The 14,915-nt window shown below is 44.1% G+C and overlaps 8 protein-coding genes across 8 annotated transcripts, besides 20 other annotated features; all 8 read right to left on the bottom strand.

Annotated features, from left to right (window-relative positions):
- Positions 1–11,472: a sequence feature (heterozygous, Esmeraldo-like haplotype).
- Positions 69–101: a microsatellite.
- Positions 249–301: a microsatellite.
- Tc00.1047053511179.160 (ubiquitin-conjugating enzyme E2, putative) lies at positions 305–751 on the bottom strand (the record flags this gene model as incomplete). The annotated part of the gene is made up of 1 exon (XM_807961.1): positions 305–751. The coding sequence occupies one exon, from the start codon at positions 749–751 to the stop codon at positions 305–307; it is 447 nt and encodes a 148-aa protein (XP_813054.1).
- Positions 764–832: a microsatellite.
- Positions 954–974: a sequence feature (AT_rich).
- Positions 1,113–1,140: a microsatellite.
- Positions 1,173–1,223: a microsatellite.
- Positions 1,256–1,291: a microsatellite.
- Positions 1,297–1,323: a microsatellite.
- Positions 1,431–1,457: a microsatellite.
- Positions 1,483–2,649, bottom strand: Tc00.1047053511179.150 (alanine racemase, putative; the record flags this gene model as incomplete). Its single annotated transcript, XM_807960.1, has 1 exon — positions 1,483–2,649. One exon carries the CDS (start codon positions 2,647–2,649, stop codon positions 1,483–1,485), a length of 1,167 nt encoding a protein of 388 aa, XP_813053.1.
- Positions 2,706–2,735: a sequence feature (AT_rich).
- On the bottom strand, positions 3,055–5,007 carry Tc00.1047053511179.140 (hypothetical protein, conserved; the record flags this gene model as incomplete). The annotated part of the gene is made up of 1 exon (XM_807959.1): positions 3,055–5,007. The coding sequence occupies one exon, from the start codon at positions 5,005–5,007 to the stop codon at positions 3,055–3,057; it is 1,953 nt and encodes a 650-aa protein (XP_813052.1).
- Positions 5,226–5,256: a sequence feature (AT_rich).
- Tc00.1047053511179.130 (hypothetical protein, conserved) lies at positions 5,383–5,982 on the bottom strand (the record flags this gene model as incomplete). Its single annotated transcript, XM_807958.1, has 1 exon — positions 5,383–5,982. The coding sequence occupies one exon, from the start codon at positions 5,980–5,982 to the stop codon at positions 5,383–5,385; it is 600 nt and encodes a 199-aa protein (XP_813051.1).
- Positions 6,234–7,151, bottom strand: Tc00.1047053511179.120 (hypothetical protein, conserved; the record flags this gene model as incomplete). The annotated part of the gene is made up of 1 exon (XM_807957.1): positions 6,234–7,151. One exon carries the CDS (start codon positions 7,149–7,151, stop codon positions 6,234–6,236), a length of 918 nt encoding a protein of 305 aa, XP_813050.1.
- On the bottom strand, positions 7,347–8,012 carry Tc00.1047053511179.114 (hypothetical protein, conserved; the record flags this gene model as incomplete). The annotated part of the gene is made up of 1 exon (XM_807962.1): positions 7,347–8,012. The coding sequence occupies one exon, from the start codon at positions 8,010–8,012 to the stop codon at positions 7,347–7,349; it is 666 nt and encodes a 221-aa protein (XP_813055.1).
- On the bottom strand, positions 8,136–9,155 carry Tc00.1047053511179.110 (hypothetical protein, conserved; the record flags this gene model as incomplete). The annotated part of the gene is made up of 1 exon (XM_807956.1): positions 8,136–9,155. One exon carries the CDS (start codon positions 9,153–9,155, stop codon positions 8,136–8,138), a length of 1,020 nt encoding a protein of 339 aa, XP_813049.1.
- Positions 9,342–9,410: a sequence feature (T-rich).
- Positions 9,802–9,821: a microsatellite.
- On the bottom strand, positions 10,218–10,991 carry Tc00.1047053511179.100 (thioredoxin-like protein, putative; the record flags this gene model as incomplete). Its single annotated transcript, XM_807955.1, has 1 exon — positions 10,218–10,991. One exon carries the CDS (start codon positions 10,989–10,991, stop codon positions 10,218–10,220), a length of 774 nt encoding a protein of 257 aa, XP_813048.1.
- Positions 11,237–11,257: a microsatellite.
- Positions 11,473–11,932: a sequence feature (haploid, Esmeraldo-like haplotype).
- Positions 11,515–11,694: a mobile genetic element.
- Positions 11,515–14,915: part of a mobile genetic element that runs on past the window's edge.
- Positions 11,674–11,697: a sequence feature (AT_rich).
- Positions 11,933–14,915: part of a sequence feature (areas not merged during assembly with more than two copies in the genome that could not be assigned to a particular haplotype) that runs on past the window's edge.

The raw sequence follows: 14,915 nt of genomic DNA, 5'->3' as shown, positions 1-14,915 counted from the left end.
TTCCTTTCCATTCCTGAGTCCTCGTCGCCGGCCCGGCCCGGCTCCCATGCTCCCGTTTACACACACAAAGAGAGAGAAAGAGAGAGAGAGAGAGAGAGAGACGCAAAGATACGCAATTAAACATACAGCCAAACCAACAAACGTAACCCCATATGATGCTGAGAGAACAATATATATATCAGCACCCATGGAGATAAAAATCATACCATTTTATTTCAGGGTTATACGCCTTGTGTGCCTCCCTTTCTTTTTATTTTTTTTGTTTTGTTTTTGTTTTTGTTTTGTTTTGTTTTTTTTGTTTGTTCTACATGGCGTATTGTCTTGTCCACTCCATCGCTGTTTTGTTAAATGCGTTGCGGTCCGACTTGTACTGTCGGGCAATATCGGGGACAAGTGGATCATCTGGGTTCGGGTCTGTTAGTAATGAACAAACGGAGAGTAACACCTTTGAAATGGTGAGGGCAGGCGACCATTGATCCTTCAAGATATCAAGACATATACCGCCGTTGTTGTTGATGTTCGGGTGGTAAATCCGCGTTGTAAACTGCAGTTTAGGTGGCTTGAAAGGGTAATCGGAAGGGAAGTGAATGTTAAGAAAGAAAAGCCCACCGGCATATGGTGAATCCTCCGGCCCTATAATAGTCGCCTTCCAGTTAAACAAATCACTTTCGCTGATGGGGCCACCGCTGGTGTTCGCCGGTGGATCGCGCTCAAGATCCTTCAATTCTTTTTGAATGCGACGAAGCGCCATAATAATAATAATAATAAATAAATAAATAAATAAATAAATAATAGATGTATATAAATAAATAAATATATATATATATATATATATTCTTTTTTTATGTAGAATGCTGCTTGTTTTTCCTTTCCTTCAATTCTTTTTTTATGGATGGTGTAAATACGGATGCTTGTGAAACGAATCAATGATTCGCGTTGCTTGTGTACATTACAAATATAAATATATATAAAATGAATGAATGAAAAGCAAGAAAAAAAAAAAGAAAAATAGAATTGACCAATATACCTCAAAACAATCACTTCCCGCAGTCTTCAGGCCTTTCCACCACTTTATTTGTTTTTGTTTGTTTGTTGTTATTTCTCCTCCCGTCTTCTTTTTTTTTTTTTTTTTCTTTTTTTCAGTTCCCATAGCGATATAATAATGAATAAAGATATATATATATATATATATATATATATATACATGTATGTATTTATATGTACCCAAATAAAAAAATCAAGCCAACAATGAAAAAATAAAATAAAATAATAATAATAATAATAATAATAAAAGAAATATATATATATATATATATATATATACAAAAACGAGTAGAAAATAAATTCGCACATAACTAAAAAGATCGAAAATATATATAGATATATATGTATGACACTGATAATGATAATAATAATAATAAGAAACCCTCAAAAAAAAAAAAAAAAAAAAAGGAAAATTTGGTACAGATAATATTTGTATCGCTACATGTATATTCTTGGAACACGAATAGAGAGCCCACAGGTAAGTTGGTGCGGAATTGCCCCCACAGATACTGCCTTTTCCTCAATGTCATCTCCCCAGACACGGATGCGTGATTCCTTCTTCACTGCAGCCATGATGTTACCAATATTTTTACCAACCTCTTCTGGGTAAACCACGACTGCCGCCATGTCCATATTAATACGACCGTGCACAGTCCCAATGATGGGTTCAGCAGCGTCTTCAGGCGTCACGTTGATAGGCATCCCCTTGTATGTGCATAAAAAGCCATCCGCGTAACCAATCGGCAGCATCACAATAACGCTATCCGCTTTTACAGGAGTCAAATCGTAACCCACACCTTCACCCTTTCTTAAAGGAAAGTGGTGCAATACTTTAGTGTAGAAGCAACTAGCAAACTTCCCATTCCATAAATTCTTGCTGGTGACACTGCGTGGGCCGTACAGCATAATTCCCGGGCGTATGTACGTCTCCTCCAGTCCAATCCGTTGTTCCACAGCACCCGAATTACTTACCGACGTGGCCCGAACCTCCACACCACTATCGTGCAGAAACTTCTTTGCCTTTTTAAATGCCTCGTAGTGGTTGAGTGTCTCTGCAAGACGCTCCACCGAACCCGCAATGCCAAAATGTTGAAGAAGGAGATCAACCCCGCCCCGTTGCTTCAAAATTGGTACGGCTTCCTCCAACTCGTCAAAGCGTAGACCCAAGCGATTCATGCCGGTTTCAAGCTTTAAGCATAACTTGGAGTTGTTGAACGCATTGGAGGCGCAAAACGCCTTGAGTTGTGGAAGTGTTCCCAAAATTGGCGTGAGTCGCACCGCCCACCGCCCACACGGTTGGTAATAACTCTGACAACCCTCATTCAACACCTCGGTATCGGAGAAGACAAAGATCTCATTCTGTGCCTTCTCCGCTATGGAAGGTTGACTTTCAATGAGTTCAAGCGCCTCGCCAAGTGAGGCCACACCAAATTTATGTACCCCACACGCATTGTGTAGATATTCAGAAACTCTCCCCATGCCGTGTCCGTACGCATTGCCCTTCACCATAGGAATAAGTTCCGCCTTTCCAGCGATACGGCGAATACATTCGACATTATAGGCAATATTACGCAAAAAAACCTCGACGTACGTTGAATGTCGCATTGAAGATTGTAAAGCGGAAAAAAAAAAAAAGGCAATAGTAAATAGAAAGGTGGCTCAAAAAAAAAATAATAATAATAATAAATAAACTTATTGCGTCAGGGAGTTTATACACATCCACACACAAAGAGAGAGGAACGCACCTTCCTGAAAATGCAACCCAGAAACCCCTTTATTAATAATATGCTTGGTGTTTATTCTTCAATTGGTGTGTGTGAAGAAAAAAGGAGAAAAAAAGGGCATGTTGAATCTTGAAAGTTAATCCTTTTTTTTTTTTTATTTGCATTAAAAAAAGAGAACTAATAAATTTCGCATAAATCTACCTCCTGGGCATTTTAAAATTTTGCAACTACACACTTTCGTTCACTGAAAAGCAAAACGGAAGCCAAAGGCCTCACCCAAAGAAACTCACAGGAAGAATAAATATACAAGGTACACGTGCAAAACGGCCATGTACATGACAAGCAACCGCCTCCCAAAAGTTGTGGAAAACACATGCAGAGAAAATGCACCAGCGCCGTAGTCCAGCACGTTTAATACCGTGCGACACGAAAGAACACCGGCCACAGGGTCCACAAGCCACGGAATCCCCACTTTTGGCTGAAGCCCATCATCCTTCTCCATGCTTCCCAGCATTGGAAAGCCATAAATAGACGCACAGTCATTCCCAGGATGGGCATTACCACCCGCATAGCCTGCCATGCGCTGACGGAGCGCAAATTTTTCACTAAAAAGATTTACCACCTCTGACTCCAAGCTTTGGAGCTGTGGCGACGTCACTTCATTTAGAGTCAAGAGTCGTTCACGTAATTTATCACGCTGAAATGTCACAATCAGAAAAGGGTCCTTCTTGGCCTCTTGTGGAAGAGAATGTTGTGAAGCTGACACCGCATTATTCTGCTCCCCATTCTCCTCGTCCAATGCGTTAACTCCACCTTGCCACATAGCGCCGGAAGCAAGAAGCCTCTCAAAACTATAGCCATCCTTTTCCGGTAATTCCAATTCTTTTCGTTCACCCCCCTTTGTAAGTGACACTTCTGTTGAAGCCATTTCACCCCTCTGTGAAGACGCTTTATCGTTTAAAATACTAAGGGAGCTGTTGGTGGGATAATTGCTTAGTACTCTCTCAAGTGACTGGACAGCCCTGGCGAGTTGTTCCTTCTCAGCATTCAGTTGATCCACATAGACGTTAAGTGACGCGATTCGATGTTGAAGTTCTCCTGTACGCACCATTTTTAGTTGAGGGCTTTCTTCCTTTTGTCGCCGTTGATTATCATTTACTGTGTATATTTCGTCATATTTGAGGCGGAGTTCAAACAACTCCTTCCGTAATGCCTCCTCCTGTTGTTTCATTTCCAGTTTCTCTTCTTCCCACATTGCCGCGTCATGCTCAGCGTCCTTCTGAGAGAATGGAATCTTTTTTCCCTCATTGGGATTAGAATTCGCATTGACGCCTTTACAATCTACAAATACTTGTGATGAGGCATCCAGAGCAGCAATGGGGACACACTCTGTGCAGTTTGCATGCGAATCATGATCTCGACACGCCAAGAGTCGTTGCAGCTCGGCCTCCTTCTTCAGCAGGTTGCTTTGAGAGGCCTCCAATTCCATTGTAAACCGTGCCATGTCACGGCCTTGTTGTGCTTCCACCTCTTCCACAGAAGTACACAACTCCACCACGTGATTTTTTAAATCCTTTATTATCTTGTCTCTCTTATGGATCTCATACTGAATAGATTGAACCTCCTTCTGCAGCTCATACTTCCACTGCAGTGACTGCGATAGAAGTGTCTGATACTCAGCCGTCACATCCTTTGCGCTCTGTTCCGCATGCCGTATGGCATTCCTCTCAAACTCCGCAAATTGCCCTCGTAGACTGCCCTTGGTAACTTCCTGACCCCGGAGACCTACCATTTCCGTCTGAAGTAAATGAACCTCTTCTTCCAATGCTTTATACGCATGCATCCTTTCAACATCCTTCAACATTCTCTCCATCTCTCCGCAAAACTTCTCCATGAATGGATATGGATCCGTTATATCTTTTACCCTGTTGAACAACTCAATGTAGGACCGCTCCGTATTTTTTAGATACGATGTCAATTTATCGATATAGCTCTGATATTCTTTAAGAAGCGCCACAAATTCATTAAGCTTTTCTTCATTATTGAGTTGTGAAAAGACTTTAGTCAGGTTGCGCACCTTCTCCCGATACGCCTTCAAATTTTCATGCTGAGAGAGAATTCGATCATACGGCGCATTGTCTTGAAGAAAACTAAGGTGAACTTCACGCCATTTTGAAGTAATCTCGCAAAGAGAGAAATACTGTTCCTCCCAGCGGAGCAGCACTGTGTTTCCATCCATCACTGCCGTACCAATAATTTTAATCTCTCAAATTTCGTTATCGTTCATGTTTACGAATTAAAATTAAAAAATGAATAAGTAGGCATAAATAAATAAGGGAGTGAATGACACAACAAACCCTCTTTTTGTTCTTGTTGTTTTGTTATGTCAATTGCAAATGGCAACCAAAAAAGACACAAGCAGCCAAACAGAAAAGTGTGAGATGAGCGAATAGGCGGAATAAATAAATAAACATATATATATAATTTACGGAAGAAAACTCCAAAAGAAGAGCTGGTAAGATCGTTTACCACCCCCTCAAAACTAAGAGAGGCAAAAAAAAAAAAAAGACACAGCCACCCAACTGTCAATCAAACCCACCACGATATTCCTGCTTCATTTTGGTCGTAAAACACGCGGAATAAACGAACTCGCAGTGGGTGGTCGTGAGGTAAAAGTTGTTGCAGGAGTTTTTCCAGATGCAGACGACTTTCTTTTGACGGCGTCACGCAGTTCCAGCTTTTTTCGCTCCCCAGACACCGTAAGACCCTCCTTCGCTACTTCCACAATCACTGGATTATCCTTGTACGTCGTATTGTTTAAATCTATCAGTTTCTCCACAAACGCCTTCGCAGTCCCTTCGCTCTCCGTACACTCCAAAAGAAAATACGGTTTTCGTGATGTTTTCACAAAGACACATTCAACAGGAGCATCAGGACAAAGTACCATAGCGGATTCGGTTTCAGAACCATTGTCCCTTGCAATATACCATGGCTGGATACCTAGAGCTTCTCGGTGTTCAACCAAAAACCCGTTCATCAATTCGCCACGGCCATGAATTTGTGCACAACGAATAAAGAGTGTAACTCTGTTGGAGTTTTCCTTAAAATGCTCATCGCGCATTTTAATTCCATTTTCCTTACGTGCAACCTTCGTAGGGGGCTCGTTCAAAGAAGTTCCTTCTAACGTGGTAGATGAGTGATTCATTTCCTTCATTTCCTTTTGACTTTTTCTTTTTTCTGTTCCGGACGGTGACGATGTGTATATTTGTATTTGGTCGGCACCACTCCTTCTTTCCCTTCCTTTTTTTATGCTACTTTCAGTTTACTACCTTTCCTATAGACAAAAATAGGACGCATACAGAAGAAAACCTAGAAAGAAAGCCTTTCGGATGCCGGGACTAGGCGCTTCGTCGTTGGTGGTTATGGCAACGTCCAACTAGTGGAGGAATAAAGGCTGTTGAATGATCAAACGCTCAACAATTCCTCCAGCTCCTTGTAACGCCTTCTCAACTCGGCAAACCTCCAACTAAGATCTATATCCAGGTACCGTTTATCTTTCAGCTCTTGTATTCGAGCCTCATCCTCGTCTAATTGAGACAACAGTGACCAATCCCGCAGAGGATGGAGACCTTTTACCCATTTGGCTGTGTCAAAAGCCCCAATCCCCTCCTTTTCGAGGTAATTATCATCCACGGTTACGCGTACACCGCCAATCTGTTTCGCATACAAAGTATTTAAAATGTGTGTAGAGCGATAAGGCATGAGATCTCCTAAAGGTGTAGTTACAGGACGAAAACCCCCATCTGAATTCAAAATGGAGCGTCGAAATACAATACTAAAGCGCTGCTCCTCCACGGGAAGGACCATGTGAAAGTAAACATATCGAGCAGGACCGCTCATGATGTAGAGGCTCCCATCTGGCACTACCGCATCCAACTCTTCCCCATTCTGCACATGCACAAAGCGTAATAAGGCATTTGAACCAAGAGAAACTATCGCAAAGATATCATCGTAGACAAAAAGATTATCTATATGCGCGCGTATAAAGTCCCCGGGTTCATAAAGGTTTGCAGTTTGGTTATTTAGCCATCCATCAGGTACAATTCCATCCTGCTCTATACGGCTTATTAAAGACAAAAAGGAACGTGGTGGTAGAGGCGGAAGCTGGAAACGACCATCACTGAGCCTGATGGATGCAGATTTTTGGGTATAAACATCAACATAACCTTTTCTTAGTGTAATTTTCTCTACCAATTGGACGTAGTCAGGAAAGATGGTAAGTCCAAAATCCTCACCAAACGGCTGATATGGCTCACCCGCCGCCAAATAGCCAAGACTTCCGCCATTCAGAAGGTGTTTGGCTCCATTCCATAACCGCTTCATAAATTGTCTTTCCAAATATTCGAAACCAAGGCCCAACAGAAGAAAATAAAAGAAAAAGGAAAAAAAGAAGCGAGAGTGCACAAACGTAATTTTTTCCTCAAAAAATAACAGAAAGAAACTTATATATTGCATAAATAGGTATATTTACAATATCATTTACATCAACCGTAACCATAAAGTCCATGTGATGTTGAATTATATTCCTTGCATATTCACGCGTCCAAAGACGGTTCTTCGTCGCTTCATTACTGCTGTTTCACCCTCCACAGATTTATTGTAGTAAGCAATACAGATATCCATTCCCAATCGACATTTTCGACTACGAACCTCTCTCTCCACAAAGTAGTCAGGCTTGTGTGGCAAAGGCACGGTACTATGTGGAATAATAAGCTCTAATACCGTATACTTGTGTCGTGGAAACAACTTCACACCTCCACATACGTCTTCAGGAATTAAACAACCCAAAGTGTCGTCCAATAAAAGCCGTCCTCTACCAAACATGACCGCGGGATATACACAATGATGATCAAGAAGCATGTAACATCCATTGATTTCGACAGGGCAGTACTGATCCATAGGTAACTGCTTTTCCATAAAAATCAGATGACGTTTTAAGGCGCAATGCTCCAATACACTGTCTTTCGACTCCACTTCAATTATCTCTAATCCTTTAGCATTTGTACACAAAGAGCACCAAAGGATTCCGGACGCCTCTTCATACCGTATTCCCTGCCTTCTAAACTGATCAGCTAATACCTTCCCTGACGCCATAAAAAGCTTCAAGGTGAATAAAACAATCAAATAAACAAAATTAACGGAGCACAGTAAACAAATAAAAACATACACTAGTACCAATTTCATCTTCCCATAGTCTCCCCCTCCAAAAAAAAAAAAAAGAAGAAAAAGGTTTACATATATTTCCACCCCCACCTACACATTCCCATCGGCTCAACAAGAGAAAAACATAATTAAGATAATTATTCTTCACAGCATCAAAGACGGCCTGACACGCGTAAGTGCCATTGTAAAATGGCGAAGCTCAAGAGGGGGCAAAATGCCATTATCGCCCATTTCTTTCACGGGCATTAACGCTGCAGCCTTACATAATTCAGTCAAATCCGAACCTGTGTAATCCCTCGTGTTTTTGGCAACAAACTCAATTATCTCTTTCTTCCTAAGATTATTCTCTAAATCATTTTCCAAAAGAATGCCAAGAATCTTTCGACGTCCTGTTTCGTCTGGAGTTGGTACCTCTATTTGAAGAGGTAACCGGCGCCGTATCGCTTCATCAATATACTTAGGTCGGTTTGTTGCCCCAACAACGATAATTTTGGCGGTACTTTGAGTAATTCCATCCCAACGAGTCATAAATATTGTCTTGGCGTGGTTGTGAGGAGCAGAATCAATAATGTTTCTGGATCCAAGAAGAGCGTCAATCTCGTCAATAAAAATAATACAGGGCGAAATTTTTTCCGCAAGGGAAAAAACAGCAGAAGCATTTTTTTCAGTGTCACCAACCCACTTTGAAAAAAGAGACTCAGTTTTCACATTTATAAAACTGCAACCAAGTTCCTTCGCGAGGGCACGTGCCAGAAGTGTTTTTCCTGTTCCAGGAGGGCCATAAAGCAAAACGCCTTTGGGATGCGATCTTAGCGTTTTCCCAGAAAACAAATCTGGACGCGTAAATGGCCATTTCACATGCTCAATTAATAACGACTTAACTTCCTCCAGACCCCCAATATCGGAAAACCCCTCGCAAATCTTGGTAGTATCTATAACACTTTCAGAAATCGTCTCTTCCGCACGATCCACGTACACAGTCTGGCCCCCTACAGTAATTTTCTTCTTACCATAGCCGTGGTGGTATGTAAGCCTACGAACCGCATAGACTAATACTGTTATGTATATCCAAAAAAAAAGCGGAGTTTCTTGAATCCTCTTCACCAAATCCCTCACAAAACTCCTCACAGAGCCTGTCATGTTCTTCATTCCCAAACCAAACATGATTCTATTCTTACTCCAAGTGTAAAATCTCCTGGGATATATAATAAAGAATGAGAGATTAAAAACACAATATATATATATCGAGAAAAAAGCGCAATATTACCAGAGGGAATTGTAGATCCCCTCTTTTTTATTTACCCTAATTATTAGCGGGAAGGCCAAAAAAATTTTGGCCCAGTGAAGCACACAAAAATAAATAAAAGGGAGAAAAATACAAATTAAACTAGAAACTAAAAATAAATTAAATTAAAAATACTAGTAATAAGTCTCCGTGTTTCTAAAAACACGTTTTACCATTCTTATTTCCCTCCTCTGAATAAGTCGGACTCAATCATGTAAGAAAAAAGAAGCGTTGTCTAATACAAACAAAAAGCATTCTCTCACACCACTCATGATCCATGAATGGAGCAACACTAGAGTGAGAATCTGATCGCAAGAGCCGCCTCCACTGAAATGCCCAACACCCTTGAACAATCTTCCCAGCCACGTAAAACCCTATCATAACAGGAAAATCAATTCCCAAGCGGTTAAAAAAAAATATTCCACCAAAAAATAAAACAAAAAGTCCCAGTATTCACATTTACTTATGCATGCAAAGACAAAAAAGGCCCATAAGATCCATTCCGATTTTGCCACCATCAATGGCAAAAAAAAAAAAAAAAAAAATCGCGGACAGATATAAGACGACAAATACTCTCCTACTTCGCTCGAACAAAGGAAAAAAAAAAAAAAAGAGAGACTTTTCGCCTAGTTATGCTTTGAAGGATCTACCTCAATTACTCCAACCATATAGGGAGTAAATGAGACAAAAAACAAATACATAAACCAATGAAAGCCGAGACATTGTGTACAAATAAGACATCTTTTCTGGAGAGATCTACAGCAAAAAAAAAAAAGGAGAGAAGAGCGTATGCAATAAAATTAATCCAAATAACGCGATCCATAGCAGCAAAAAACGCAGCAATATAACTCTGGTAAGTAGGAAGAACAGCAAATGGAAAATCAAGCCCCATGTAAAAAACAAAAAAACACGGAAAATGTGAAAAACAAATCAAAACAAGACTAATGCTTCAATATAGCCTTCAGCTCACCGGATTCCTTTAGCTGTGAGCATATATCATATCCTCCGATAAGCTCACCATCAACATAAACCTGTGGATATGTTGGCCATTCCGAGTATTTCTTAAGCCCTTCACAAACTTCGTCGCTCGCCCAAACATCGTAGTAAATAAATTTTATCCCAAGTTCATAAAAAATTTCGACAAGTCTCCCTGTAAATCCGCACCGGGGCCTTGAGGGGGTGCCAGTAATAAAGGCAACAACCCCTTTGCGAGACGTGAGGTACTTTAGATACTCATTCAGATCAGGGAACGATTCTCGAGTATCATGGCCATTTCCATACAAAGAAACCAGGTTCATTTCCAAATGATCAAGTTTGCCACCAACCACATCCGCAACTCGCTCTTGGGCTCTTTCTCTTGAAGAGGTTCTGAAAAAGACGATAAATGGAACACATTCCACATTCTCAGCTTCACAAACATTGGTTACAAGGTCCGCATCCACCTCGGCAAAAAGGACTTTTTGGTTATACTGCGATAAATATCCCTCCAACATACTCCCGACATTCTTGCAGGGTTCACACCAAGAAGCACTGAAGTGCACCACAAGACCCAATCCGTTCCCTGCCTCCTCCTTTAAAGAGTTATATTCCTTCAAAGAAGAGACACGTCGCATTTTATGAATCTTCTTAATATAAATAAATGCTTTGGATACCTTTCCGCAAGATAATTCTCTATCATGGTTATGAAAAAAAAAAGATGGAAAAAAGAATACCATAATTTTCTAGTTTATAGGAAGAAACCTATACACAGAAGTACATTATGAGTATTTAAGAATTGGCGCCTATATGTAAAAATAAAAGCGTTATTGTATAAATAATCTGATCCCTATGACTCAATTTGCCTCAAAGAACATGAACATCAAAAACCAAGTCCAACAAACAAAAGACAAAGTCCCGCAAAAATAAAATAAAGCAACTTATGCTAAGGTTTTTCAATCAGAAGGTTCTCCAATTAAAGACCAAAAAAAAAAAAAAAAAAAAAGAGCGAACTAATAAACCTTGAATAAACACACCAGACAGCAATGGCCATATAGTGAGTCCTCCCATTCCAAGTTTGCGCCAAAAAAATGCTACAGAAAACGAATTCATGCACGCGTGAACACTCAATGAGCAAAACTCTAACTTCCACGGAAAACTTCACCGCATAGCGCCACACAATAAACAAAACCGTCCCGGCCATTCTCCCAAAAAAATTTAATGTTTTTAGGGGAAAAAGCCGCATCTGGTACCCATTTCTTTAGGAGTTTTTGAAAAGATTGATCGCGGGAGAGCTGGCGAAATTAATTAATGCATATATGTATCCGGGTAAAACGAATGCACTTCTGTATGACACTTTTCTGTCCTTCGAATTTTTTGAAGGCCACGACTTTAGGGGATTTGGGAACCGATAGCGGCCGGATAATTTTTTATTTTTATTTTTAAGTTTACAGACACAGCGAGGTTGGTTTAAGGAAATGGCATTGCTTTCCTTTTACACGGCCTCCGAGTGGAGCGATATCGTTGCCCGTCTTCCGGACTCGGTACGCCAAAATGGCGCTGTCCAGGTGCAGCTCGCCTTTATTGATGAAAACTGCCCGTCGGATGCGACGTTAACTGCGGCCACCCCGATGACAGGCTTACGCATGGATTTCGGGAAACATCGCCAAACCCTGGGAGGATTCGAGCTTTACAGGACATGTTGCGAATCCCCGGGCGCCTCGAGTACCAAATTTCGAGACTCAATTGCTCCCGCCCATCGTGTGGGTGCGGCCCGGGAGTTGGGGGCAAGCAAGGGCACATCACTTCTGAAGTGAAGGGCTTTTTAGAACGGAATACGCCCGTGCCATCGCGGACGTGCAGAATCGAGGCGCTCAGCTTCATTCGCGGGTGGAAGAGGCGCATGACAACCTATCGGTGTGCAAATCTAAAATTGCGTTAACCGATGGCCTTCTTGCCGAACGAGAATGCGCGCTTGCCGGACGCGAACAGCAGTTGGAGACAGCTAATGCCCAACTACAGGAACGAGAGGCACGCGTTAGTGCTAGAGAGGCGCAGCAAGCCGCGTGGGAGGCGGAGACGGCAGGCCGGGAAGAAGTCCCCACCTCTCGGAGAGGTCCGACAGATGGACCTGTCACGTGTCGCAATAAGGCCGAAGATGGCGTTACCAAACAGCCACATTAAAAGCATTGCTTGATGACCTTGGGCGCGCTGTTACGCACGGCCCGACGAAGTTTGGCCGGCGAGCGAGAGACGGCAGGCTATTCCCCAGTTGTCTCAGAGCAATTTTGGTGGCCACATTTCCATCCCTCGATGCCTTTGGCCTCCAGCACTTCTATTGGAGGCAAATTTCGGTGCAGAAGTAGAGGAACGAAGTTTCCGCGCATTCGACGTCACCACTTGGGCCCCGCGTATATGGAATGGGGGCGTTTCCGGAGTCTTTTTAGACCTCCGGGGCGCATACAATTATTGGAAACGGGCGGACGACCAGGCTCAACTTCCCTTCGAGTGTCGATTGCGTGGATCGGTGCGCTGGAAGCGGAGCGGGATCCCCGCCGATCGCTTCATGAATTTGGGAAGGATCTTACTGCAGGCATACCTGGTGCGGCTCATGACGGCATCCGATCCCGGCATCCCGCTCTCCAAACTGCGCGCCCGTCTTTTCGCCGCCGTTCATGAGGCTGACACCTTTTCGAGGGCAACTCAGCCTCCCGCGGAACGGCGAGGGACGCAACGCCCGGTGCGATGCCAGTCGTGTCGTGTTTGTGGACACGACACATCTAAAAGCAACGTCCGACACGCAACTGGAGGAAGTTACTCGCAGCGCGGACGGCCGTCAAGAAACGGCAGAGGGGCTGCTTGCTGTTTCTTATGAAAGCGGACGACGGCAGCCCCATCCATTCCACCACCTCCCACTATTACGCACATTCGTCGCACCGCACCGCCGGCGCTGCATCCGATATTACAAATTGCCCGACGCAATCGTCGAGAAGGGCAACGGAGCTTATCCGCCAAGGACGCTCGACTGTGGTACGACGAAACACCGACATCCCCGCTTTGGGCCAGCCACATGAGGAGAGCGAACGAGGTCGCTCGAGAGATGTGGGCGCCGTCAACGTGGGAGCAGATAATGTCCCTAGCGGGGCAATTCACAACCTTTTGCTGCACGCACGAACAGCCGATGAACGAGGAGAGCTGCGCGGCCTTTTTGTTGGCAATCGAATTGGCGCCACCGACTCGACCGCAGTACGCCAGGATGCTGCGGTCCATGTTGGAAATGAATCGAACCCCGCTGGGCATGACGATTCTGGGGCTACGAAATATTGCGGCGCGCTCGGAGACGAGGCAGGCGCGGCCCTTGACAGAGGAAGAGATGAATCAAGTTATCCGCAGCCGAACCGATTGGAAGCAACGTGTTGTTTTTCGACTTGCGTGGATAACGGCGAGTCGTTGTTCCGAGATTGCGGCCTTAACCCCCAACAATTTTACACTGGAGCCGGACGGGACCTTAATTTTGGATTGGTCCGTGGCGCCGAAGACGGCGAGGGCGGATACCCACCGCGCCTCGCGGTTCGTGAGGATACGAGGGCAGGACGCCTTCGGCACTATAAAGCTATGCAGGGCACTTCAACACAACGAAAAGCTCACGAATATTACGACTGCCCACGTCGAAAGAGCCCCGGCTCCTTGGTACGCCACGGCGCATTCCACAAAACGGGGTGCGTTGCGGCACACTGCTCAAATCGTGGAGGCGAACAATTTGAAGCCACACGTGATCTCGCAGTTGGCGAAGCACGTCAATCCGTTCGACCTTCCCCAGAATACTGTTCGATACCTGGGGTGGTACACCACAATGCTGACCCAGGTGTCGTCGCTGGTCGCATTGATGTGAAGGGAGAAACTGCGGAAGGGCAGGAACCCTGGCCGACAGTAGAGGAGCGTTTTTTCCGTGGTTTTTATTATCACCCGCCACAATCACAAGACGCGCGACAATGACGCGTCTGGCCACTCCACAAGATGAACACGCTATCCCGTTACAGCAGGTCAACGTGCCCGTATTGAATCCAGAGTGGATCAAGAGCCGGTTGAACCCGGCCACCTTGGAGAGACTCATGCGAGTTTGGGGACTCGTCGGGCGGTCCCCTTTCCCTCCGTCCTCCTCCGGTAAAGCGCGCAAAACTCGCGGAGGATTCAAACCGCTGACGCGCGTTTTTTACGAAAAGCAGGAATAATCGAGGACGCTTTGTCCACAATAAAAGGCGGATGGACAGTACCTTTCTCGGTTGTGGAGGAAAAAACCGCCGGTTTACGACGACGATGGACCGCGTGGCCACGCGACAAGAACAGAGACGATTGTTATGAGGCTATTGTGCCCTCTTTTACACATTTCCCATTATTTGCCGCCTGTGATGGCTGGGGCCGCTTCCTGCCTGGATTTAAAGGCATCCTTTTTTAAAGTCTCTTTACCGCGGGAGACTCGGCATCTCTTTCGATGCCGCGTGGAGGACGGCACGCTGGTGGGGCCGGCACGGCTCCCAATGGGACACAAGGCCAGCCCAGAAATTCTCCAGATCATTCTTACTTCGGCCATTGCGGTGGTGACGACGGTGGCTCACCGCCTCTGGGCTGCACCTCCATTGGTGCGTGTCGATGTATGGATCGAT

The sequence above is a fragment of the Trypanosoma cruzi genome, genomic scaffold (genome assembly GCF_000209065.1).
Source record: "Trypanosoma cruzi strain CL Brener 1047053517063 genomic scaffold, whole genome shotgun sequence".
Lineage (NCBI taxonomy): Eukaryota > Euglenozoa > Kinetoplastea > Trypanosomatida > Trypanosomatidae > Trypanosoma > Trypanosoma cruzi.
This window is presented reverse-complemented; position numbering and strand designations above follow the sequence as displayed.